At 45.3% G+C, this 27,318-nt stretch overlaps 1 protein-coding gene across 1 annotated transcript; it reads left to right on the forward strand.

The window, feature by feature from the left end:
* Positions 1 to 536: 536 nt before the first annotated feature.
* DLST (dihydrolipoamide S-succinyltransferase) lies at positions 537 to 26,279 on the forward strand (the record flags this gene model as incomplete). Its single annotated transcript, XM_014585027.2, is given in 14 exon segments — positions 537 to 570; positions 3,448 to 3,496; positions 7,982 to 8,043; positions 8,183 to 8,257; positions 8,477 to 8,532; positions 10,455 to 10,566; positions 13,904 to 14,056; positions 14,942 to 15,018; positions 16,201 to 16,298; positions 20,280 to 20,410; positions 21,771 to 21,844; positions 22,706 to 22,789; positions 23,161 to 23,328; positions 26,073 to 26,279. Coding segments are annotated over 14 exon segments (1,308 nt in total), but the record flags the coding sequence as incomplete, so codon positions are not given.
* Positions 26,280 to 27,318: the final 1,039 nt, after the last annotated feature.

The following is a 27,318-nucleotide window of genomic DNA, read 5'->3' on the forward strand; positions in this document are numbered from 1 at the left end:
GGCCAGGCCGGCCTCGGAGGAGGAGGGACGTGCTGGCGGGGGGCCGGGAGGCCTGGAGGGCAGGGGCGCGGCGTACCGTCCCGGCCGGGCACCAAGGGCACTGGGACGCGGAGGCCGCGGGCTGGGCTGCCGGAGACCTGCCGTCGCCCCCGGGGCCGTTTTACAGGGACTCAGACCCCTGGCGACCCTCCCCTTCCTCAGGCGACCCGTGCCAACCCCGTTTCCTGCCGTACCCCACCCTCCGCGCTAGGGCTGGGGAGCCGCGCCCTCCCGTCAGACACGGAGTTCTGGAGGAGGCGCGCAGAGTGCCCCGAAGCGAGCCGGGGGCCGTCTCCTCCCTCCTGTTAAACTCAGTGCCGGTCGGGAAGCTGACATACTCTAGCCGCCCTGAGCTGATGGGGTTTGCGAGTTCCGTGTTGCATTGACCATTGGAGTCACCTGTCACCAGCACCGGGTCAGCGTGGAGAGTGTACTTAAAAAGCTTTCTTCCCTCTTTTCACCTTGGGTGACGTCGATAATGTCTTCTTTCTCAACAGGGGAACTGCCCTCTAGGGAGACGTTCCCTGCCTGGTAAGTTCTGCCCTTGCCGTCACCTAAAATGTTCTCCTCCCTGGCAGAGCGGTATGTGAAGAAATCAGGGTGCCTGTGGTTCTCCTAGTGTCCAGAGACGTTTCAGTGCAGACAGGAGCGAAACAAAAACGCTACTTCATCATGACAGCTACTGGCTACTCATTCAGCGTGTTTCTTGCACGTGCGGGTCAGGCACTGTGCTAGGCAGGCAGCAGGGGTATAGCAGTGGATGGGTCTGCCCTCATGGGGCCTGCAGGCCAGTGGGAAAGGCAAAGTGCAAATTGCTGAACAACTGAACAGCCATAAACTGGGCCAAGTGCTGAGAAGGAAACTAACGAGAGTCGACAGGACAGACTTCTTTGATTAGGTGACATTACCGTTGTGACCTGGAGGATGAGACATGAGGGAAGAGCATGTATGACGTCCCTGAGGAGAGAGCGGTTGGCAGGTTTATTTTTTTTTAATTTAGTAGTAGTATTTAATTTGCTATAGGGCACTAATTTAGTAGTAGTATTAAATTTGCTATAGGGCACAGGTGCTCACCAAAGAAAGAGAGATAACAAGCTGCCAGGTCTGGGACTTGAACTGTGGTCAACCATGTGGAAGTTCAGCACTTTAACCACCATGCCATGTGCTGGCCCCAAAGTTGGCAGTTTTAGGAACTGAAAAAAGGCAATTTGGCCAGAGCATTTTGGTTAAGGGAAAAGTGGCTTGAGATAGAAGCTGGTGTAGAGACTAATGGGAGGACTTCAGATTTTATCACAATAGTTTTGTATAGTTTTGTTTTTTTGAAGTTGTTGATAATCTATGTAGCTTATTATGTTATATGCCTGGCATAAATATTTGTTGAGTGAGTCTGTCTTATTGTGAGCTTTCTTTGTGCCAAGGATTGTTTTCAGTGCTTTTTGTGCTTTTTTTTAGTTAGTCATCAAAAAGTAGGGAGAACGGTATTATCTCTAGTCTACTTAAGACAGGAGAGGTTCAGTACTTCGGCCAAAGCCACTTGACCAACTCTTGGTCAAACCAGGTCCACCTGACTCTCAGCTGGAAACTCTTAATTCACCATGTTCTCGTTTACTCTTGTATTCAACAGATAATTTATTGAGTGCCTATTGCTTGTCAGCCACGGCGCGAGATGACAGGGATACAGATGGTCTCTACCCTCCAGGATTTAAAGGCTAGCTGGAGAGACAGTGCAAATACACATCTGTGTGCACATAGCACGTAATTACGTTGTGATTGCTCCCAAAGAGAAGTACATTGATGAGAATGTCTGATGCAGCCCAGCTTGAGAGGGTGGAGAATGCAGCGGAAATGTCCGCAAAGGCTTCCTTGAGGAAGTGACACTTAAGCTGACAATTGAAGAATTTATAGGAGTTAACCAAGAACATGATATTTCAAGCAGTAGGAATGCTTGTGCAAACTTTTCAGGCAGGAAGGGACCTGACCAATCTTAGAAATGGAAAGGAAGCCCATCTGGCTGGAAAGATAAGGAAGGCTGGACAGTGCAGGACCAGGTAAAGTGTTTGGACTTTATACCAAGAGTCATGAGAACAAAAGGTGCATAGTGCTGTGTTAGCTCACAGCGACTCTCAATAATAAACTTTTTTTTTCAACTGGGAATCCTGAAAAATGTCAGTAAACTTTTTTTTTTTTTTTTTTTCCCACTTTATAGAATGACAGGACAATGGTAAGAGCCTTGTATGCAGAGGTTTGCATCTTGGCTTAGGAATTCACCTTGGGCTGGTCACTTAACCTCCAGTAGCCATATGTATGTGTGTGTGTGTGTTTATATTGGGTTGTTGGAAAAGTCATGGTGCATTTTTTATAGGAAAACATAGAAAGATACGTCATGACTTTTCTGATGACTGTGTGTATAAGGAGAATAATGGCAGACAGTTGTGTTTCAGAGAGTTAGATGTAAAAATCAAAATGAGGTCATTATATGAAAGCTTGTCATAAACCCTAAAGCACCATACAGATCAACTCTACGTCGGACTCAGGGTTCCCAAAACCAGCATGGGTTGCTGACTGTTCTGACTGTTCTAGTTCCAAGACATGCTAGGCTTGTGATTTGTCTCATATGGTCATTACTTGACTCGGGATGTCTGTGAGAAGGTGGGGTATCTGTCTATCAGATAGCTGTATCTGATTTGGTGTCTCTCGATCCCATTATTCAGAAAGAGTTATTAATAGATCTGAAAACAAGATGCAAGAAAGAATATATTCGGGGGAGGCTCCAGAGTGGTTAGTTATCAGTTGGGAAATGCAGTTATCTATAATAATGAGCGTTGGGCAGCGTGAACGTGAGCAGGACAGACAGGAAGACAGTATACTGGAAAGTGGGGAGAAGAGCATGCAACCCCATGACAAGGAGAGACCCTGGGCCCGAAGGGTTCATGCAGTAAAATTTCCAGCCTAGTGCACTCAAACCCAGACCAAACATCCCCTCTGCTTTTCAACTTAGGTTTTGGGTAGTCATGCGTAAGCCATCACATGTCTTTTTCAGGCGTCATTTGTATTTGAAGACTTGGGACAGTAGAGATGTATCATTATGAAAACATACCAAGTTTTTCAAAATGAAGTTTGAATGAAAACACAATTATAGAACTACTTTGGGCTATGCCATCAGATTTCTCCCCTTTCCTCCCAAACACATGCCCCCTCTCAGCCCCACATACCTTCTGCACTCTGCTGTTAAGGCTCCGTGGTGGTGGTGGAAAAGAGGGGCAGAACTCCATGATAAAGGTTATATTGTTGCCTGTGGTTGCTCCTGCTCTGACTTGGGGCTATGTGGTGAACAGACCTCTTCCATTCCCAGCATGTATCTTATGTAAGACAAGAGTTGTTGGTTAAGAGTTGTTTTGTTTCTTGCAGGGGTCTCCTTTTGTCAGGGACCAGGTTACCCTGATAGCAGGAAGATTGTGTAAGTATCATGGGGGAGCACAGATATGTGGCCACTGGGTATTTATTAAGACCAGTTCTAAATTTGACCATTTGATTCCTTCATTGGCCTCCAGACCTAGAAGTCGAGGTGGTTCTGTTGGGTCCCCACACCGAAGCTTGATGCTAACGTTTTATATTTGTGATGTACTTAGAGCACCATCCCCATGTTAAGTGTTGACCTGAGAGTGTATTTTTCTTCCTGGGATGTTTAGATTATAATATACGTTAGGTTGGGAGGAATCCTCTTCTTGGGGGAATGGATATAAAAGGATGCTTCTAAATAGTCTGGTTGGCTACAGTGTAGTGGAGGGGTGGGGGTTACATTTATTGTGGAGATTGAGAGCATCGTCTTGGTAGCATAGTTAACTCATTTTAGAAACTAAAAGCAAAAGGCTATTGAGCCCCGGGACTTTGACTAGTTCAGAGGGAATGTTTTTATTGCATAATGCGGAGTTTGGAGAAAGGCCACCAGTGTGTGTTTCAGATTAACTTCTGCCGGTGACTGTTGCCTAACTGCCACTGTGCATTCCAAGTATTTCAGGGTGGTGGTAAGAGGATGCTCTCTAGAAACCTGTTCAAAAGGAATCGAGCTACTTTTCCTCTAGGGAGAATCTTCGAAGTGAAGGATCAGCAAATTAGCTTTTTCCTTACCGTGCATTACAATGTGTTTTGTTTTTTAATTGAGAAAACGTTACATAATTCAGTACAAAAAGTGAATTCCTGTGTTATTTTTGGAGGACAGTTGGCATTCATAAGTGTTTGAGTTATGCGTACCTTTTGATCTAACAAGTCCATGTGTAGGAATCTATGAGTATATGGAAGAACTATTGGTATACCCAGATTTCTCTCAAATTGGCACGCACCAGGGGGGTCATTTAAGCTATGGGATATTAACATGTACACACTTCAATGAATGGAAAAAAGCCAGGTTATAAAATAATTCCAATCCCATTATAAACATTTTTTCCACTGTTTTAGATATTCTGCAGTGAAAATCTAATGCTTTTGTAATTTAAAAGGTTAGAGATTAAAAATGTATTACTCGTGATACGAACGAAAATTGGGGCAATCATGACTCTCTGGAATAATGCAACAAATAATTATTTGAAAGTAAGTTAGGAAAATAAAATTGAACTTTAGGGGGGTTACTCTGATTGTGTCACCCTCATCTAGTATCTCTTTTTGTGTTGTGTTGTCTTTTTTCTGCAAATAAGGTCCCCATTTTATTTTTAAAACCTTTTTTTTTTTTTTAAGTTTTCTATTTTGTGGTCCAGTCGATGTTGCAGTGGTTAAGGTGGCTGCATCCCATATGGCCGACTGCACAGTTTGAGTCCTGGCAAGTCGCAGGCCCAGTGACTTGAAAAACACACTGGGTGCATGTGCGTGCACGGCCCAAAGCTGAGAGGAGAATGGAGGGGAAAGGGATTGCAGCATGGCCATCCCCCCGGGTGTTGCGGGAGGATTTCTCACTTTCTCTCTCTCTCTGTCTGTCTCTTCTGTGAGCACACATGGCTTATGGCAAAACTAAAATATATATATTTTTTTTTTTAGAGAGAGAGATTTTTGCTATAGGGCGTATGTGCTTGCCAGAGACAGAAAGTGAAAAATCACCCCCCATTGGGTGGGTGCACATGTGCCTGATGTGAGTTTGAAGCTGCTGGGTCCTGGACTCGAACAGCAGTTGGCCATGTGGGAGTAGAGCAATGTAACCATTGTGCCATCTGCTGGTCCCCCCAATTTTTCCCCAAATTGTTTTTAAAGAATTACTTTATTTACTATTATTATTTTTAATTTGACTAGAGAGCGCACGCGCGCGAGAGAGAGTGAGAGTGAGAAAGTGGGCTACCAGGTCCAGGATTTGAACTGTGGTCAGTCATGTGGGAATCTAGCGCTTTAATCCCCACGCCACCTGCCAGCCCTATAACATTTTTTATTTTGTTTTTATTTAATATATTTACATGTTTCAAAATTCAGAAAGGTATACATGAGAAGACTTTTATAATTGTCCTTCAGTCCTGCTAAATGCTGCTTACAATTTTTTTTTGAAGCTTATTTATTTCTTCCATGAACAAGAGAGAGAAAAAGATAGCACCCCTACATGGTTTAGATATTGTGCCATAATCCTCCCCCAGTTTTTGTCTGCCCCAGGTCCTGGGCGCAGGTGCACCTGGCATATGCAGGGAACTCTCTAGCCATGAACCCAGAACCCTCCCATGTTGGCCAGCCCCACAGAACTTTGAGTTTTACTGTCGAGCTACCATTTGATCCCCACTGAATGCCTTTTTCCAGAGGCAGCCAGTGCTCCACGTTCCTGGGTGTCTTGCAGAGCCATTTCTACATTTACACATTGCCTCTCAGCTCTTGCCCATGGGCATGTATTTTACCTGATTATATACTTTATGCAGAGCATTTTGTGTTATGCTGTTTTTAAAGGTTTTTGCCATAGTGTACTCCCCCGAGAGAGACAGAGTAAGAGGGAAAGTGGTGAGAAATCACTCCCTGAGGGGATGACCACACCCCAAGCCCTTTTCCATTCTCCTCCTGGGATTTTGGGCACTTACACACATCCACCTGGTGTGATTTTCAAGCCGCTAGGTCCGTGACTGGAACTACAGTTGGCCATGTGGGAGCCCAGCTCCATAACCACTGCGACCTGCTGGCCCTGTGTTCTGCATTTTTAGAGATAACTTAGATCTTTTTCTTTTTCTCTTTAGTTTAATATAGGGCATGTGCACTTGCTGGAGACAAATGGAGAGAGGGAAAGTGATAAAGCACCCCCTAGGGGCAGTGGCCATGCTGCAGTCCCTTCTTTATTCTGTCAGGATTTTGGCCGTGTGTGTGTACGCACACGCACACGCACACTTGCATGTTTTTTAAGCTGCCAAGTCCTGTGGTATATGGGATCCAGCCACCTTAACCATCATGACCCTGGCTGGCCCAATTTTTCCTTGATTCTACATAAGTTTTATATTTATTTTGATATTTTAAAAGTAAAAATATCACAAGGCAACTTAAGCTTATTTTATTTTTCTTTTAATTTTTTAAATGTAGTCTGCCAGAGGCACATGTGCTTGCCAGAGAGAGAGAGAGAGAGACAGACAGAGATAGAGAAAGTAGCCCTCCGCCCCCCCGTGGGGATGACTATGCTGTAATCTCCATTTCTCCTTTTGGTCTTATTTTGGCCATGCATGTACATGTGCCTAGCATGTTTCTCAAGCCGCCAGGTCTGGGACTTGAACTACATGGTCGGCCACGTGGGATCCAGCACCTTAACCATCACACCACGGACTGGTCATATTTTTCTATGCTATAGGTGCTTGTTATGTAGAGTATTTAAACTATCTTGAAGTGTAAAAAGTGAAAGCCTCCATCAGTCCAAATCCTTCTCCCAAACTGTGTATGTGTATAACATAACGATAGATACCATATTTATCTCCCATTCCACAGAGGTAACCATGGTTAATGGTTTTGTGCATATAGGGTGATATTACCATTTAATGTAAATGCCATATCAGAAAATAGGATGTCTTTCAAGTTCCTTTTGAATGTGTTCAAAAGGACTTGTTTGAATAGACTGATATGCTGCCTCCTAGCAAGGTAGTGGAGTAGAAGATGCCATTTGGGATTTTGGTGTTATTTATTTATTTTTGGCATAGTGCCTTGTTTTACTTTTAACTATTTCCTCTTGTTTCTTTATCATATCTAAATCTGTAATCTTAAGGACAGAAATTCCATCACACCTTGCACGTGATTTGTACCTGGAGGGCATGCTAAATCTCTTACTAGGTTTGAGTTATGTAAGAAGCCTAATGCCCAGTGCAGTGACGGGAGCCTGAGGTCCCTCCTACCTGGGAGGCTGAGGCAGGAGGATCCTGGCAGCAATGTGCTGTCTAAAATGATTTTTCTTTTAAAATGGACAGAAAGTAACCTAGTTAGGAAGCTAAGATCTTTGGGAAAACCTAGTTGGGAAGCTAAGATCTTTGGGGAAGTCTGTAAAAGGTGAAGCTAACTTACATTTTTCTTTGAAGAATCAAATATAAATCTTTTTTGTGAGAGCTGGCATCTCATTGCAGCTCCGGAGCCTGGATCCTTGTGAGGAGCTCACCGTGTAGGGCACCCCGCTCAGGATCTCAGGAACCTTGACATCTGTACTTTGAAAAAGTTACCCCAGGGACAGCAGGTGGCATGGTGGTTAAGGGGTTAGACTCCCATGTGGTTGACCACAGTTCAAGTCCTAGACCTGGCGGCTTGCTTTCTCACTCTCTCTCTCTGGTGGATGTACATGCCCTATGGCAAAATTTAAAAATAATAAATAATTCAAAAAGAAAAAGGTCCCCAGGTGACACTGAGTGGCATCATGGTCAGGAATCCGTAATGTAAAAGGAAGGTGACCTCTGGTGCTCTAACTACCAGTATGTGAGAGGTCTCCCTGCTCCAGGAGCTAATTTTTATGTTTCTTTTGTAGAATTAACAGCTCTAGTGTCTTCAACATCAACGTTCGCTTCTTCAGAACTACAGCTGTGTGTAGTAAGTAACTGCCTTCAGCTCCCTGCCTTCTTGGAAATGGGATTTTAGTAGAAAGAGCAATAATTGAGTTTAATCAAAGAAAAACATTAAAATGGAAAAGATGGACTACTTGTGATTTTCTTTTTTGCTTTTCTCCTAGAGGATGATGTGGTTACAGTCAAAACCCCAGCATTCGCAGAATCTGTCACAGAGGGAGATGTCAGGTGGGAGAAAGGTAAGGTTTAGTTGTGTCTTGCTTCTTAAGTTTAAATACTTTCTAAACATCTTTCCTTTACCCACAGAAACCAGTGGAACCTATGGTTCCACCTTTTTTTAAATATACATTCAGACCTTTCCCCGGCTTTCTAGGAAGGGGTTTAGGGAACCCTGCCCAAAGGGGTTTTATGGCTACAGGAGGCTCCTACTAACAGGTAGCCTTTGGTTGTCTTTTCAGCTGTTGGAGACACAGTTGCAGAAGACGAAGTGGTTTGTGAGATCGAAACTGACAAGGTAAGCTTGTCCTATATAAGTGCACGTTTCTTGTGGTCTCCTTTAATTACTTTTTATTTTTGAGAGGTTTTTACTTTAGGTGCATGTGCTTGCTAGAGAGACAGAGACAGAGAGAAAGTGAGAAGTCACTCTCCATGGGGGATGGCCACACAGCAATCCCTCCTGTATTCTCCTCCCGGGATCTTGGACACGTACACACAAGCACCTGGCATGATTTTCTTTCTTTCTTTCTTTTTTGTTTTAAATAATTATTTATTTTATGTATTCATTCATTCATTCATTTTTTAATTTGACCAGAGAGAGACAGGGTGACAGAGAGAGAGGAAGTGAGAAAGCAAGCCACCAGATTCAGGACTTGAACCCTGGTTGGCCACGTGGGAGTGTCCAGCGCCTTAACCACCACACCACCTGCTGGTCCCACCTGGCATGATTTTCAAGTCACCAGGTCCAGTACTGAGACCATGGTCAGCCATGTGGGAGTACAGCAACGTAATCACTATGCCATCTGGTGGCCCCTCTCTGTGGTTTCTTAACCTAATGAAATAAGCAGCGACTTCATTGAACTAGCTCAGACCTCACTTTAAACATGTTGTAATCGCTCATTAAAAAGAAAAAAGAATACATGTTTAATTTTAAGGGAATGTTATACACTGTGCTCATGGTATTGTAAATTAGTACAACTATTTTGTAAAATGATACGGGGGTTTGTCAGAAAACTAAAAATAGAATTACCATATAGTCTACCAATCTAACTATTGGATTTGTACCCAAAGGAATTGAGATCAGTATGCTCAAGAGATGGGTAGTCCTAGGGACCAGCGGTTGGCATAATGGTTATGTCGCTGGACTCCCATGCAGTTGATCGTGCTTCGAGTCCTGGACCCAGTGGCTTAAACTCAAGCTGGGCGCATGTGCGTGTATGCCCAAGATCCCAAAAGGAAAATGGAGGAGAAATCCTGTGCTCACTGTGGCATTATTCACAGTAGCCAAGATAGGGAAATATTCCGCGTATCTACCAGTGGATGAATGGATTTTAAAAATGTGTTAGCTTTTAGGCCAACAGACGGTGTGGAGTGTTAAGGCGGTTGGACTCCATGTGACTGACTGCATGATTTTAGTCCCAGACCTGGTAGCTTAAAAATCACACTGGGCAAATATGTGTGCATGCCCAAAATCCTGAGAGGAGAATAGGGGAAAAGGGGTGGCAATGTAGCCATCCCTCCCAGGGGTTGATTTCTTACTTGCTCTGTCTGCCTCTCTCCAGCAAGTTCATGTGCCCTATAGCATACTAACTAAATTTGTTTTTAAAAACATGGTAGATGGGGACCAGCAGATGGCGTAATGATTACATCACTGGACTCCTACGTAGTCAATCGTGGTTCAAGTCCTGAACCTGGCAGCTTAAAACTCACGCTGGGTGTGTGTGCGTGTGTGCCAAGATCCCAAGAGGAGAAGGGATTGTGGCATGGCCACTCCCCCTGGGGGGTGATTTCTTGCTTTCTGTCTCTCTGTCTCTCTCTGTCTTACTGGCAAGGGCACACGACCTATAGCAAAAACCTCTCAAAAAAAAAAAAAAACAAAGCCACCAAATCTAGGACTCGAACCATGGTGGGCCATGTGGGAGTCCAGCCCCTAAAAGAAAAAAGTGGTAGCTTTGTGTGTGTGTGGTTCATGCGCTGTTTCCAGTTGTTTTTAGGGTATCCCTCAGGATACGCGGCTGAGAAAGGCCAAAAAGGGTGAATCTTTACAATAGCAATGACTCGTCATCACTCTTACTCTAAAATTAGCCTTCGGGTATTTCTGCATGCAGGATCTTGAATATCTGTTGTGACTCTCGTGACTTATATTGGAGATGCCATATAATTGATGTCCTTAATGCTGGATAAAAATGTGGACTTTCCCCATTTGTCTTCCTTTCCCAGACATCTGTGCAGGTGCCATCACCAGCAAATGGCGTGATCGAAGCCCTTTTGGTACCCGATGGGGGAAAAGTCGAAGGAGGCACTCCTCTTTTCACACTCAGGAAAACTGGTGGTAAAGAAGTTCTCCTGGTGGTCAAGGTCTCCGGTGTTCCCCCTTGGGATTCGGGCTGAGCGTAATGTTCCAACTCCCTGATCTCCAAGACACTCTCGTTCCAGTTGCCCTTAGTTGAAGGGATAAGAGTAATATTTATATAGAATGAACTTTAAATGTCAAATTCTAGGAGAAAAGGGTATTGTAAAAAATAAACCTCATAATGCTCTGGTTTTTACCATGGGCATTTCTTATGCTAGACATTTTCTTAAAGACATAATAGAAATGGACTGGCTCCATGGTACAGCGGGTAATGACCTGCTCAAAAAAAGCTGGATCGAGGCCGGCAGGTGGCATGGTGGTTAAGGGCACTGGATTCCCACATGACTAACTGTGGTTTGAGTCCTGGACCTGGTGGCTTGTTTTCTCACTTTCCCTCTTTCTCTCACCCTCACTCTCTCTCACTCTGTCCTTCTCTGATCAAATTAAAAATAAATAAATAAAGTTAAATAAAGTAATTCTTAAAAAATAATAAATAAATAAAAGTTGGATATTGGCCAGCAGGTGGTGTCGTGGTTAAGGGCACTAGACTCCCACATGGCCGACTACAGTTCAAGTCCCAGACCTGGTGGCTTACTTTCTCACTTTCTCTTTCTCTCTTTCTTTCTCTCTCTCTCGCTCTCACACTCACTCTGTCCCTCTCTGGTCAAATTTAAATAAATAAATAAAGTTAAATAAAGTAATTAAATAGAAAAAGCTGGATCTTAGGTGGTGACTGGTTTGAATCCCCAGCCCCGTCAACCTGAAACCTGCCAGGCATGTGTGCTCAAGATCCAGTAGACTGGAGGACTGGAGGGAAGGGGATTGCAGCATGACAAGACCCTGTGGAGGGTGCCCCCTCCCCTGTCTCTCGCACACACACGTGTGTGTACATGTGCTCTGCCATGAAGAAAAAAATTTTTTTAAGAATTACTTTATTTTCGGGACTAGCAGTTAGCGTAATGGCTATGTCTCTGGACTCCCACATAGGCGACCGCGGTTTGCATCCCGGACCTGGTGGCTTAAACTCACGCCGGGCGCGTGTGTGTGCGTGCCCAAGATCCCGAGAGGAGAATGGAGGAGAAGGGATTGCGGCGTGGCCATCCCCCCTTGGGGGTGATTTCTCGCTTTCTGTCTCTCTGTTTCTCTCTGTCTGTCTGGCGAGCGCACGCGCCCTATAGCAAAAACCTCTCCAAAAAAAAAAAGAATTACTTTATTTTCACTTTATTTATTTATTTATTTTAATTTGACCAGAGAGGAATAGAGTGGGGGGTGGGGAGAGTGGAAAAGCAAACTGCCAGGTCCGTGACTCAAACTGCCGTCGGTCATGTGGGAGTGCAGCACCTTAACCACTATGCCACCTACCAGTCCCAAGAAAATAATTCCTGAAAAAAGAAAGGTATGGTAGAATTGAAGATGTTTCTTTTTTTTTTTTTTTAAAGAATTGTTTTATTTTACTTATTTATTTTTAAATTTGACCTGACTGAGACAGAGAGAGAAAGAGAGGGAAAGCGAGAAAGCAAGCCACCAGGTCTGGGACTCAAACCACGGTTGGCCATGTGGGAGTCCAACGCCCTTAACCACCATGCCACCTGCTGGCCCGAATTGAAGGTGTTTCTAAGGACAGTAATTTCCCTCCCCCAGCCCCTACCAACCCTTACATCAGAATAACATGGGAGCTTTAAGAATAATAATGAAGACAACCCATTTTCCAGGACCCCTCCCTTCTTGGGAGCTTTCCTTTTCCTTCCTCCCTTCTTTAATAAACTCCCCACTTTGCTGTACCTTTAAAAAATACTACTAATAGTAATGAATGACTAGGTCAGTGCCTGAGATTCTGGGTCATCAAATCTTGGTTATCATAGTTTTTGTTTTGTTTTGTTTTAAAGGGTTATTTTTATTTAACTCTATATTTAATTTGACCAGAGAAGGTCAGAGAGAGAGAGAGAGAGAGAGCAAGTCGCCAGGTCCGGGACTTGAACCACAGTCGGCCATGTAGAAGTCCAGTGCCCTTAACCACCATGCCATCTGCTGGCCCCATAGGTTTGTTTTTAAAGTGCTCTCTACGTGATTCTGATACATACTGAGGGCCGAGAGCTACTTTTCTGTAGAAAGTGAAAAGAAGTGGTATTTTATGGTGTCTCTCTCTTTCTCTTTCTCTCTTTCTCTCTGGCAAGTACATATACCCTCTGTCAATTAAAAGAAAAAGAAAACAACCTGTAGTTAAGTGCTATAACTACTTAATCTCTCTCTCTCTCTTTTTTTTTTCCTTAAATTTTTGCTACAGGGCTTGTGTGATTATTGGAAAGACAGATCGAGGGAAAGTGAGAAATCACCCCCAAGAGGGGATGGTCACGCTGTACTCCCTTCTCCTCCATTCTCTTGGGATTTGGGACACACACACACACACACACACATACACGCACGCACGCATGCACTTGGCGTGATTTTCAAGTCACTGGGTCCAGAATAGGAGCTGTGGAGTCAACCATGTGGGATCTAGCACCTTAACCTCCACATTAACTGCTGGCCCAAGTCTGTTTCTTTTTAAGTGTTGAAATAGTTAAGTAGAAAGATGGTAGATGACATCATTGAGGTTGATCAGGACAGCAGCTCAGAGTCGGAAAAAATGAATAGAAAGCTAGGAGGTAAAAAGGAGTTCTCCAGTAGAAGAAGTCCATGTTCTAATCATTCTGTAATGTTAAAATTCTTTATATACAACTGGATATGATATCCAGAGGGGTAAGAATCGAAATCAAGATCTAATTTGAAGTAGTGGACTTTATACTTCATCACCTCACTGACATAGGAAAGTCCCCCTACTTGAAATGCTTTGAACTCTTAAGCCTAAACGAGCCCTTGATTAAACTTTTCTTTTCTAATAGTTATGAGTATTCTTCCAAATGTAATGTTAAAATAGTAGGTGCGATTACCAATATTACCAGAGTTGGAAACATGTTATATTTATGTGTGTGCTTTAACATTTTAAATTGCCTGGGCAGTTTTGGCTCGGACTTTTCCATTTCCTTGGGCTCAGTAAGTGCTTTGAAAGTAGATGATCGATGGACGTTTGTGAAATCAGAAGGGCGACGGAATTGAGCCAGTTATCTGACAGAGGACATTTAGGGGCCCTGGGGTAATGAAGAATAGTGCCTTGTGTCATCGCGTGTCTGTCTTCGTGCCTTTCATGTAGCACATACCCAGGAGAGGTCTGTTAATTGATTGAGATAGAGCTCTTGCTGCTGAGTTCTCAGAATCTGTGATTTGGTTGCGTTCCATTCCAGACAGTGCCAGTGGCATCTGTTTTCTTGTTTTCCAGCTGCTCCTGCTAAGGCCAAGCCAGCGGAAGCTCCTGCTGCTGCAGCCCCAAAAGCAGAGCCTACACCGTCGGCAGTTCCTCCTCCTGCAGCACCCATACCTGCTCAGATGCCACCAGTGCCCCCGCCCTCACAACCTCCTTCTAGCAAGCCAGGTACGCCGCCAGTTCCCATGAGTCTCTGTGTGAGAGAAGAGTATCTCCTCTACCTCTCCCTCACAGGTTCAGGGCTGAGGCTGCTCATGGCTCTGAACTGGCCAGGTTGGCCTGACGGAAGGAAAGAATTCTATACTTTGTATCTGAAGACCTGGTTTTGTGTCCCAGCTTTTTTTTTTTTTTTCTTTTTCTTTTTTTAAAGAAAAAAACTTTTAATTGTCAGGACATGAGAGGTCATCGGAGAGAGTGAAAGGAAGTGCCTCCTAATGAGGCTTGGTCACACCACCGTCTCTTCTCTTCCTCTTCTCCATTAGAATTTGCACACACGCACACATGGCTAATGTGTTTTTCAAGCTACTAGAGGTTAAACTGTGGTTGACCATGTGGGATCCAGCCCTCTTAACCACTGTGAGGCCAGGCTGTCTCAGCCTCTTGTTTCCTAGTGGTGTGTCTGTAGGCTAATTAGGTACCTTCTCTGAGGAGATGCTCATCTGTGGAGTCAGAATGATACTAATGCACCTTAGAATATCTCAAAGGTAAAGCCAGTATTTGGCATGGTGGTTAAGGCACTGGACTCCCACACGGTTGACTGTGGTTTGAGTCCTGGCCCTGGAGGCTTGAAAATCATGTTGGGCACATGTGTGTGCATGTTCAAAATCCCAGGAGGAGAATGGAGGAGAAGGGATTCCGGTGTGGTCATCCCCCCTGGGGCGGTGATTTCTTACTTTCCCTCTTTCTCATTCTCTGGTGAGCGCATGTGCCCTGTAGCAAAAAACATTTAAAAAAAAAAAAAAAAAGGTATCTTGCAGGTTAAGTGGTAATAGTGTAAAACCCTGGAATGTTTCTCCCCTCTGATATAGCTATATCTGTGCCTTCCATTTTCAGTGTCTGCCATAAAACCCACCGCTGCCCCTCCACTAGCTGAACCAGGAGCTGGCAAAGGTCTGCGTTCAGAACATCGGGTAAGCCTTCGAAGACCACTTCTAGAAAAGAGGCAGGGGGTGGTGTTGAGATTAGTGGAGTGTTGGTGTGGTAGTCCCCACCTCTGAATGACTAGCAGCCCTGTCCCTCAACCTTGACAGAAAAATAGAGTTTAGCAAGTGTCTTGTTCATAGTCACATAATCATCACATTGTAGAACTACAATCTGGGGTTTTTCTAAACACTCATCCGGCGGTTTTTCTGTTGTATTATGTTACCAATGAAATGCCTTGGGTAAGTAACTTATTTGCAGGAGATTGTAGCTTAGTAACACACCCCCTCTTGCCCACAGTGACACACTTCAAAGAGGTAGTTTAGTGGGCTCTGTTCCTGTACTTCCGGGACACTTGGCTATAGCTAAAGGATACTGCACAGTAGCAGTAGCTATCAGGAGCAGACATAAAACCTCAAGGAAGTATGGTCAAGAGTGTGGGTTCCTCTGCTTGAGAATACTTCCTAAAAATATTATAGCCTCAAAAGTTTGTTGCTTGTGAGTTTCCATTCTATAGGTAGCTGTTCTCATGCAAGTCTTTATCAATAGAAATTGACCTTTCTGAAATGATTCTTAGGCTGGCTAAACTTACACCACATTCTTCCTTTTTTGTAAATTGGTTTTGGTTTTTAAATCAAACCATTTCCTGGGCCTCCATTCTCAGTAAAACTTCAGGCACATCTAAGTGAGTAGTCTTTTTTTTTGGGCGGGGGGGAGAGGTTTTTGCTGTAGGGCGTGTGTGCTCGCCAGACAGACAGAGACAGAGAGACAGAAAGCGAGAAATCACGCCCCAGGGGGGATGGCCACGCCGCAATCCCTTCTCCTCCGTTCTCCTCTTGGGATCTTGGGCACGCACACACACGTGCCCGGCGTGAGTTTTAAGCCACCAGGTCCAGGACTCGAGCTGCGACTGACTACATGTGAGTCCAGCAACATAGCCATTATGCTAACTGCTGGTCCCTCTGAGTGAGTAATCTTGGCCTATGTTTTCTGTTCTCACTCAGAGGAGGAAGGTTATCACAGGAAAGGTGAAGCCTGGATCTTGTGTACTTAGATATACTACTCTTTGGCCATCACTCCTGGCAGGCTGGGTGATCTGACTACGGGGGTGGGGGTGGGATATCTGTCCCAAGACACCAACAAGCAGTGCTTGTTCCACTTTTCATTTTCAGGAGAAAATGAACAGGATGCGGCAGCGTATTGCTCAGCGTCTGAAGGAGGCCCAGAATACATGCGCAATGCTGACGACTTTCAACGAGATTGACATGAGGTGCACTCGCTCATCCCTGTTGTTCCCCATGTCCTTTGTTCTTGGAGAACGTTTGGGCCTGCCTCCCTGCTCACCCTGGTGTTCATTCCAAAACTAACTTGATCGACAGGGAAGAGGTGCTTCTTTGCTCTGCTTCTTGTTGACTTATACAGAGTGACCTGGTTTCATCCTCTAGTAGACTGTCCTAATACTATGCCTGCCGCCTCTATCACTCCAAAAGGTAGCCTTTTAGACACTTTTTTAGGTTTTTGTATAGGGCACATGCACTTGCCAGAGACAGAGGGAATGAAAGTGAAAAATCATCCCCAGGAGGCATGGCCATGCCACAGTGCTTTCTCCTCCGTTCTCTCAGGATTTTTGGGCACGTGCACATATGCCCCTGACATGATTTTCAAGCCGCTGGGTCTGGAACTCAAACTGTGGTTGACCATTTGGGAGTCCAGCCTTAATCACAATGCCACCTGCTGGCCCCACCTTTTAGACTTTTATACCTGAGTTTTGTGTTTGCTGATATATGAGGCTGATATTAAACTCTGATCACAAGTGTCAAGTTGCCAAGCAGAGAAAGAGTAACCAGACCAATGAAGCTTACACTCAGGCCTTCCCTTTTGGGATGAAGGACCCTTAACAGTTACACTGAGTTAGTTCCTCTGGTTAACATTCCTCCTTAACAGAGCCAGAACACTGCACCCGCTTCTTTCTCCCAGTGACGACTACTTAGCTTGTTCTTAAGCAGCTCCAAATAAATGACAAGGCGTGTAGACTTGTCATGTCTTCCATTTTTCCAGCTTTGATAGTGAAATAGAAAGCAAGTTGTGTTTTAAATTAAAAACCTCAGATGGGACCACCAGGTGGTGTGGTGGTTAAAGTGTTAGACACTCCCACACAACCGACCACGGTTTGAGTCCCGGACCTAGTGGCTTGCTTTCTCATTTTCCCTCTCTCTGTGTCTCTCTCTGGTCAGATTAAAAAAGTAATAATAAATGAACAAATTAAAAAATGTTGGGGGTCAGCAGGTGGTACAATGATTACGTCACTGGACTCTCATGTAGCCAACCGCAATTTGAGTCCCGGACTCAGTGGCTTGAAACTCATACCAGGTGCATGTGTGTGCTTGTCCAAAATCCTAAGAGGATACTGGAGGAGAAGGGATTGCGGCACGATTTCTCGCTTTCTATCTCTGTCTCTCCGGCGAGTGCTCACAACCTTTAGTAAAAATTTCTCTTAAAAAACAAAACAAAAACCTCAGAATGTTAACCAGAGGAACTAACTCAGTGTAACTATTTCTGTAATTACTGACTCCCCTATTGTCTTCAGGATTCTGATGTGCATGTAAGGAGGAGGAAGTAGTTAAATTTAACATTTTTAGAGTGCTTACTACAAACAAGATGTTGTACTGTGGAATGTAAGAGGGATAAAATGAATGAGAAAGAACCCAGGACCTCTTAGAGCATACCATCTGTTTTGTGAACATAAAAAATAGAAGAATAAGTTTCGGAAAGGTAAGAATGAGTGTGACACGGAGAGGAGAGTGAGGGCATTTCTTTTTAAGGTTGAGGGTAAAGGTGGAGAGGGTAGGGTCGGGAAAGGGTTCCTGGAGGAGAGAGATGTTTAATAGGTCTTGAAGAATGACGAGCATTTTGCCTGGTAATGTTCTGGGAAAAGGGCGTTCTAGAATGCCCGTATGCCGTTCGGAATACGGCCTGGGATACAGATAGGAAGGTAGCAGGCACCTCTGAGGCATGGTTAGATCATTTCCACTGTGAGGAGGAGTATAGGAAAGGGTCCATCGGGATGTTCTCAATGCCAGAGGAAGCGTTTGTATTTAACTTAGGATATAACTCAGCAAGTCCTTATGCCATCTTTTTGCTGCTTTTTATCTAGAGTGTTTAGTCTATGAATTTATGTGAGGGAAATTTGTTTTCCTTTGCAAGGGCTGTGTGTGATCTAGGAAGGGAATGGCGTATTGCTGTGTCCTGCAGCGTTGTTCACAGGCGGGTCACTTTGTGGGCTATTTCACTAGATGTCATCTAGTCTAGTGCGAAGCTTTCTGGAGAGACTGGATGCCATTCAAGCCAAAGATTCCTCTCCTGGACAAAGGATGCAGGGAAGGGCCTGGACTAATGAGTCTCAGAGGCTGCAGCTTATGTTTCAGTGTGTTAGGGCCAAATTGTACACAAATTGAATTAGACTTTGAAATTGTACCCAATTTCTTAAGAGGAAACATGTAAATATTTGTGGCCTTGAAAGATGCAGTTGGACCAACAGCTTTGTTGGAAGTTAAGCATAATAGCTGGATCTCCTTTCAGCAGCTAATCGAGGTGTCACTTAACCATGGCCTGGGGTCCTGCGCAGCCAGTAATCTGGTTTGGAGCCAGGGCCCTTTGGGTCTCGTACTGATCAGCTAACCCATAGGGGCCTTTCTGAGACTTCCTCCGTTCCCCCATTGTCCTGGCCTCTGTCTTCAAGGGCAGATCTTTAAAATAGAAACTACTTAATGACCAGACAATAGCATTTGGGCAAGCTTCAGAGCAGAGATGTTTATCGTAGCTGTTTTTTCTTCTGTGGGTCTTCTGTCTTGGGAACCAGTAATGTCTTTAGGGTGGTAATCCTAGCACTAAATAAGGTTAGACTCAGGAAAACAAGCATTTTAAACCCAGTCAGTCCCCCTAGGAAATGGACCTTAAAAGGAAAGGTCTGAAGGGGGCAGTGAAAGTTGTACCACATCTTATCTTTCCTGCTAATGTCCAATTAGGCCATTAGAGGGAGAAGGGGGAGAGTTGAGTATTGAATATTTGGGCCTGAGATGAGGTTAAATTTGATTCAGATCATGAAACTCTGTTCTGATAAGTACAGATTTCTACAGCAAAATAATGGGAAAGCCATTTTCCACTAACTCTGAATGTGAAAAACAAAATGAACAGTCCCCAGAAGAACGAAGAGTGTTCACATCGTAAAGGCTTCTTGGAAGGCCCTGCTGTTTAGTCTGAAGGGATAAGCCTAGGTCTACTTGTGGCCATGTTTCTAAATACCAAAGAAATCATATCTTTTAAACTAATCTTTTTTAAAAAAAGAAAGAAAGAAAAACATTTATTTACTTATCTGTTTGTTTGTTGTGAGTTTTGGGCCGTTGCATATGGGACTTGAACCATGTGTGAGTCTAGCATCTCAACCTCCGTGCCATCTGCTGACCCCCATTAAACTAGTCTTAAAAGCAAGCACTGCATCTTCATTATCTTTGTGTCTTATTGCCTGGCCCTGACCCTCACGTGTGGTGGGTGTTGATAACCTATTTGGAAAAACTAGTAGAGGGAACTGCCTACTCTGGGAGTGGGAGGAGAGAGAGAGAGAGACAGACAGACAGACAGAATCTACTGCCTTTCCCATGAGCCTGAAAGAACAGTGGGCTCTATACCCTCCTATGGATCTTCATGACTGCTGTTGCTTGCGTGGAATCCAGGTACCCTTGGGGGGGTTTTGTTATCACTAATCAAGAGAAAGGAGGAATGTCATAAGGAAGTCATAATCAGGTTTGGTAGGTTTTTTTTTTGAAAGTTCTAACAAATAATTTTTTTTAAGTATTGGTTATTTTATAGTCTTTTTTTATACTTTTAAGAATAAATATTTTTTAGGGTGAATAGCCATAATTTTAGTGTAGCCAGAAATCACTCTTTCATCCAAAGATGTTACTGTGCCTTGGGACCTCTTGTTTATATCCGTCACTGAAATCTGGGCCTTCCAGGTCATGAAGGAGCCCTGTAAAGGGTCCAACCCACCCTAAAGACAGACTGGACTGTCTTCCTTTATGTCCAGTGTTTGTAAAAGAACAAGGTGATTGTGTTCACCTCTGGTGGACTATTTCAAAACTCGAACTTAGGTAGATGATCCAGAGTAAGGGAAACGCTTACTCAGTTATGTACGTGGAAAGTCAAAATCAAGGCTTCATTTGTAGTCACTTTGTTTTGTAATCTCTCTTTACAGCAACATCCAGGAGATGAGGGCTCGGCACAAAGATGCCTTTCTGAAGAAACATAACCTCAAACTCGGCTTCATGTCAGCGTTTGTGAAGGCCTCCGCCTTTGCCTTGCAGGAGCAGCCTGTTGTAAATGCAGGTGAGTTTGTTGTGGCCCAAATTCACCAGGAGGTTGGTGCATAAACACAAACCTGTTTCTACGCTCAGGGAGTCAGCAGATCAAGACTTTTTATTTTATACCTGTGGAAGTACGACTGTCTCCCCTAGAGACCTGGTTTACCTTCCTGAAAGGGCATCACAGTTTCTTTCTCCCTACCAGCTGGACAGAAGAGTTGTCTTCCTGCTGCACAGCTTGGCAGCCACTCAGGCAACAAGCAGTTCTGGAGCAGCCCAGCTCTCCAGGCTGTCCCGTGTTAGAGCGGAAACTCCTGTTCTGGCTACCCCTCTCTTCTCCCACTGCCCATGGCCCTCTTACCTTGGGGCCTTACTTCCACACTGGCATAGGCTCCAGGGTGACCTTTGAGCTCCGGTCGATTGGCCTCATTGGGCCTTGGGCTTGGTCTCTCTCACAGACTTGCTGCTCCTTTTCCCTTTTGCTCACCTACGTCATGGAAGTGTTGAACTAACAAAGTTCTTTTCCTGTTGAGACACTCCCCGGGAGAGTGCGAAGGGAGCAGTGACACTTGTGCAATCTTTAGCAGTGCCAGGATTCCTAAAGGTCTACAAGTAGAAGCCCTGGTCTCTTCCACTGAGTGGTGTGCTCTAGGCGGCTAGAAGGGCTGTGTTTTGCCCAAGGATGTACCTCTGTTCTCCCCTTCTCATGCCGCTGGCTCTCTCCATCTTTTCCGCTGACTCCCTTTCTTGCCTGCCCAAGTTCTCTTGGCCTCTTTTTCTCTTGCTGTGCTTTCCTTGGGCATCTTATCTAATCATACAACTTTCTGTGGGAAAGATTTCCAAGACACTATTTTGTCATGAATGCTAGACATAAATTTTTAGCTTCTAGTTTGCTACCTCAAGTTAGTATATTTAAGGGAAGACTACCCTACTTTCTCCTGAGTCTCCTAGAAAGAGGCTTTCCTCTTCCCCTTGTTGAAGGGCAAAGTGGCCAGCACCCCATGCCATGTTTTCTTTGCCAGTTTGCCTGTTTTGGAGCACATATTAACTCAAGCCATTCTCTGCTAAGGAGGGCTTGAGTAGATCTAGTTAAAGAGAGCCTAATGTGTCCCTATTTTATGAAGTCCAGTGTATTGAGCCCTTCTGAAGGCTGCCAAAGACATGGATGCTCCTCTGCCTGGGCTCAGTCAGGGCTCTGGGAGCTATTGCAGTTGGCTGGGGTGGGAGTATATGAAGTGCCAGCTGCCATTTGTAATGCAGTGCTTTTCGTGTTGGTTGGTCAGCACACGCTACCAAGCACTGCAAATTTGTACTCAATATTAATGCAAATACTACCTCCCCTTGGCCTGGGGCGCAGTCTGTAACTTGTGTTTTTTCTCTTATAGTGATCGATGACACAACCAAAGAGGTGGTGTATAGGGATTATATCGACATCAGTGTTGCAGTGGCCACCCCTCGGGTATGTTGGGCAGGAGGTGGAGAGTGCTGGGCTTGAGCCAACCTCAGTGTGAAGAAACAGATTTCATAGGAGAGTTGCATTTCTTTAATTCTGTTTTTCTAGAAAGGACTCGATAAGAGGTGTTTTTTTTTTTTTTTTTTTTTTTTTTTTTTTTTTTTTTTTTTTTATAAGGGTGTTTTTTTTTTTTTTTTTTTTTTTTTTTTTTTTTTTTTATGTTTTTGCCATAATGACACATGCATTTGCTGGAAAGAGAGAGAGAGAGACGATGAGAGGGAAAGTGAAAACTCACCCTCCTCCCCCCAGGGAGCATGGCCATACCACAATCCCTTCTCCGTTTTCCTCCTGGGATTTTGGGCACACCTGCAAATGTGCCTGGTATGATTTTCAAGCCTCCAGATTCGGGACTCGAACCACAGTTGGCCCATGTGGGAGTTCAGCACCTTAACTACTATGCCACTTGCTGGTCTTGAAAGAGCTTTTTTTTATCAACCATACCACATTTTTTTTTAAGAATTATTTATTTAACTTTATTATTATTTTATTTGCTACAGGGTACGCGCACTCACCAGAGAGATGAAGAGAGAGAGAGAGAAAGCAAGCCTCCAGGTCTGGGACTCGAATTGTGGTCGGCCATGTGGGAGTCCAGCATCCCAACCACCATACCACCTGCTGGCCCCACCATACCACATTTTTTTATTTTCACGTCAAGCCTACATATTTTAGACTTTCTGTGAATCACATCCAGTAATGAAGGTATTCTGGGGAGGGGAGACCATGGGCTTGAATCAAGGGGGCTGTGGCTAAGAGGGAATTATTAATTTGTTTTTGTTTTTACTAAAAACAGCTTTTCACTCCCTTTAGGGTCTGGTGGTTCCCGTCATCAGGAATGTGGAAGCTATGAATTATGCAGATATTGAACGAACCATCAGTGAGCTGGGAGAGAAGGTAAAGCAGGAGGCAGGTGTAGGAGCCAGTGGGCAGGTGAGGGAAGAACCCGCGAGAGCCCCGACCCAGCGAGCTGGAGTCTCACTTTGTGGCGTAACAAGTGACGAGGCCTGAGACGGGCGGTGGCCCTTAAAAGCTGAGTGTAGCGAGCTCTGGTAACTGGCATCTCATCCAATGAGACCTCCCAGGAAGTCCTTGACTCTGGAACCATGCCTTTTCTCTGGTGGAGCACTGGTCACAAAGTCCTCAGCAGAAACCGTCATGTGGAAACTAGAGCTTGTACTGTTGTGCTCGGATACAAGTTTTCTGGACTTTCTTTGGGTGAAGGAAGTGGAGTTGGCTTAATATTTAATTATAAACTCTGTTTCTAGGCACGAAAGAATGAACTTGCCATTGAAGATATGGATGGTGGCACATTCACCATTAGCAATGGAGGCGTTTTTGGCTCGCTCTTTGGGACACCCATCATCAACCCCCCTCAGTCTGCAATCCTGGGCATGCATGCCATCTTTGACAGGCCAGTGGCCGTGGGTGGCAAGGTAAGCCCTATCCTTTTTATCTGTGAGGGGATGAAGAAGGAAATCTAATGCTGATTATATAACAGTCACTACAACTTAAGCCCCGAGTTCCACTTTTGAGGTTCTAATGAGTAGTTAAGGCACTAATTCTCAGATTGTAGTCTAGATCAGAAGCACCTGGGAACTTAGTAGAGATGCAGATTCTTTAAGTTTTTGCCGTAGGGTGTACACATTCAGTGGAGAGACAAAGAGACAGTGGGAAAGTGAGAATCACCCCTAAGGGGTAATAACCATGTGTAATCCCTTCTCCATTCTCCTTCTGGGGTTTGGGCACCCAAGCACATGCACCCAGTGTGACTTTCTTTCTAAGAATTATTTTATTTAACTATTTATTTATTCATTCATTCATTCATTCATTCATTCATTCAAAATTTGGCAAGAGAGAGAGGAGGAAGTGAGAAAGCAAGCCACCCGGTCTGGGACTTGAACCACAGTTGGCCATGTCAGAGTCCAGCACCTTTAACCACCATGCCACCTGCCAGCCCTTCCCCCCCCGGCATGGTTTTCAAGTTGCTGCATCCAGGACTCGAACCTTGTTCAGCCATGTGGGTGTCAGGTGCTGTAGCCACCACACTACCTACTGGCCCTGTGATGATGCTTAGATCCCATCTCAGAATACCAAATTTGTCGACCTCATACTGAGAGCTGAAGTATAGACAGTCCTGCTGCACACTTAAGTTAGGAAACTATCGGGCAGGGGCTTGCTCCCTCACTGGGGACCAGTCAACAAGCTTCCCTGTCCAGATGCCCTGGCAAGTAGGGGTATAGTTGGATACATGGTCCTCACCCCTGGGAAAAAGAGGACAATTGTGCACCGCAGCAGTCAGTGAGCTGTGGGAGTCCAGCACCCCAACCACCATACCACCTGCTGGCCCCACCATACCCCACACTCTTATTTTCACATCAAGCCTACATATTTTAGACCAAGCTCTGTGGCAGGCTGAGAATGTCTCTGGGAGTTCAGGGAATGAGGTCAGAGGGGCTTGAGCTAGCCCTTGGAAAGGGAGTTTCCTGGGACTCCCGTGTTTGGAACCTTTTTGGGGCCCCAGCAGATGGCATAGTGATTACATCACTAGACTGTCACATAGTGGACCACAGCAGCTTAAAAGTCATGCTGCGGACATGTGCGTGCATACCCAGAATCCCGAGGGGAGAAAAGGAGAAGGGATTGTGGCGTGGCCATTCCCCTGTGACAGTGATTTCTCACTTTCTGTGTCTCTGGCGAGCTCATGTGCCCGATAGCAAAACTCTCTATCCAAAAAAAAAAAAATCCTTTTTGAGTCACTAGCTACTTTGTGAATCCAAAAACATTGATCTCCCCGGAAAATGCCTATACTCCCAACTTTGCAGCCAATGTCAGAGAATTTGTGGGCTCCAGGTTAAATTTTTTTTTTTTCTTGAGAAGTTTTCACTATAGGGCGCGTGCGCTCGCCAGACAGACAGACAGACAAAAAGCGAGAAATCACCCCCTAGGGGGGATAGCCACGCTGCAATCCCTTCTCCATTCTTCTCTCAGGATCTTGGGCACGCATGCACACGCGCCCGGCATGAGTTTTAAGCCACCAGGTCTGGGATGCGAACCGCAGTCGACTACGTTGGCGTCCAGCGACATAGTCATTACGCTAACTGCTGTCCCTTTCTTTGTATTTTAACTCCAGAAAAGCATAACGGGCAGCCAGGACTGAAGGGAAACCTCCACAGGCAACATATGAGTCAAGAGCGCAGGGTATATTTTTAAAAAAAAGTATTTGTGAAGAGACTATTTTCTTGTTTTTATTTTTTAAATTTTCCTTTAGAGCTTATACACTTGTCAGGGAGTGACAGAGAGATAAGAAAAACAAAAAATCATCCCACAGAGAGGATGGCTATCCCTTCTCCATCCTCTTGGGATTTGGGGCACACACATGTACATGCCTGGTGCGTGTGTCTGTCTGTCTGTCTTTCTCTCTTTTTTTTTCTTTTTCTCTCTCTTTCTTTCTCTTTCTCTCTCTCTTTCTCTCTCTCTTTCTCTCTCTTTCTCTCTCTCTTTCTCTCTCTTTCTCTCTCTCTTTCTCTCTCTTTCTCTCTCTCTTTCTCTCTTTCTTTCTTTCTCTTTTTCTCTTTCTCTCTCTCTCTCTCTCCCTCCCTCCCTCCCTCTCTCCCTCCCTTCCTTCCTTCCTTCCTTCCTTCTTGCTTTCAAGCATTTGCACTTTCCAGAGAGAGAAAGAGAAAGGGAAAGTGGGAAATCGGGCCCCAGAGGGATGGCCACACCACAATCTCTTCACTTCCATTCTCCTCTTGGGATTTCGGGTATGCATGCACGTGCACCCGCCATGATTCTCAAGCTGCTGAGGCTGGGACTCAGGTGGTGGTCGGTCGTGTGGGAGTCCGGAGCCTTAACTGTCACGCCACCTGCTGCCCCACCCCTGGCGTGTTTCTCAAGCCACCAATGCTGCAACAAGCTGTGCAGTTAGCCATGTGGGATCCAGCCACTGTAACCACCACACCACCCCTGGCCCTGTTTTCTTGGTTTAACTGTTTTTAGGTGGGGAACTTAGCACTAGGGTAAGGCTTGAACTTTGGAAATAGTTACACGTGCAGAGGCAACATCAGTAGGAAAGGCCTCGAAACTAGGATCTCGCCTATAGGGAGTGCTCTCTCATCTCCCCCTGCATCTCAGCAGGGCTTTCTATGACCTGGAAACAAACCTGCCTGCTCTTCTCTAGGTGGAGGTGCGGCCCATGATGTACGTGGCACTGACCTACGATCACCGGCTGATTGACGGCAGAGAGGCTGTGACTTTCCTTCGTAAAATCAAGGCAGCAGTAGAGGATCCTAGAGTCCTCCTCCTGGACCTTTAGAGGGAAGCTACATGCCCTCCAAATCGACCATGCAGGAACTGAAAACCAGTCTTCTCCCTGTCCCCTTGGGGGTCCCAGGTTAGCCTGGTGACAGGCAGGCACATGATATTGGCCTCAAATAAGGAAGCCAGGGCACTTCGTTACCAGCAGTCGCAGGTCTCTTCTCGGTGTTCCTGCAGGGCTCTCTCCCTCTCTGCACCCTTCTCTTACCCTCAGATATCTTATTTCCTTAGGCTTGAGAGAGAGAGCGAGAGCGAGAGAGCCTTGATGGATGCTCATTAATGTCCCTGCCTTTTTTCCATTAGCCCTCTGCAGAGATGATCATGCTTCTCCCAGGGCCAGTGTGCTATAGGGAAACCACCCGGGACCACACAATTAAGTTTCAATCCTTGGAAAATCTGTTCTCTAGAGATGCCCAGGAGGTCTGTGTCTCCAGGCTCAGGGCAGCCTTCATCCCAGCTGTGCACCTCTCTCCACACCATCCACGTGGAGGTCTTGGACACAGGCGAAGAGGTGCTGCTTTGCTTCTTAAATGGCACCCTCATTCTCAGCTGTCATTGACTTCAAGATGCCTCTTCTACCTCTTCCAGGAAGCACAGGCCAGGGGATCTGGGTGGAAGGGTGTGGGGAGTGTGGGAGACGGCCCCTGTGGTCATGTGACGGAATCATAGGAGCAGAACCTGGGCCTGCCCTCACACTCTCCCTCAGGCTCACACCAAGGGGACCCGTTTTCGCACAATCTCACACCCTTTCCAAACCCTTTCCAGGCTGCTAGGAGCCATTCTAGCACGTCGTTTCCACGTAGAGCAGATTCTAGCACATCATGGCAGTGGGACAGAGCAGGTCACAGCAAAGGGCCAGACTGGAGAGGGGAGGCTTCCCTGAGCTGGCCCCAGTGGACCTGAGCTTTAACATTCAAGTTGGAATAAGCATGTGGCCCTTTCTGTGGGGAGTGGGCCTCGGGCTCTGGCTCCTCTGCAAGACACAGAGCTAGGGAGGATGCCCTGGGGTACAGCTCAGCCCCAAGGTGATGTCCTCTGGGTCTGGGAGTCTTCTGGAGCTCTTGTCATGAAAGCTGCTGGGCTTCATTTCGCTTTGTATCCAACTGCAT

Source organism: Tupaia chinensis, unplaced genomic scaffold, assembly GCF_000334495.1.
Source record: "Tupaia chinensis unplaced genomic scaffold, TupChi_1.0 Scaffold148607_1, whole genome shotgun sequence".
Classification (NCBI taxonomy): Eukaryota; Metazoa; Chordata; class Mammalia; order Scandentia; family Tupaiidae; genus Tupaia; species Tupaia belangeri.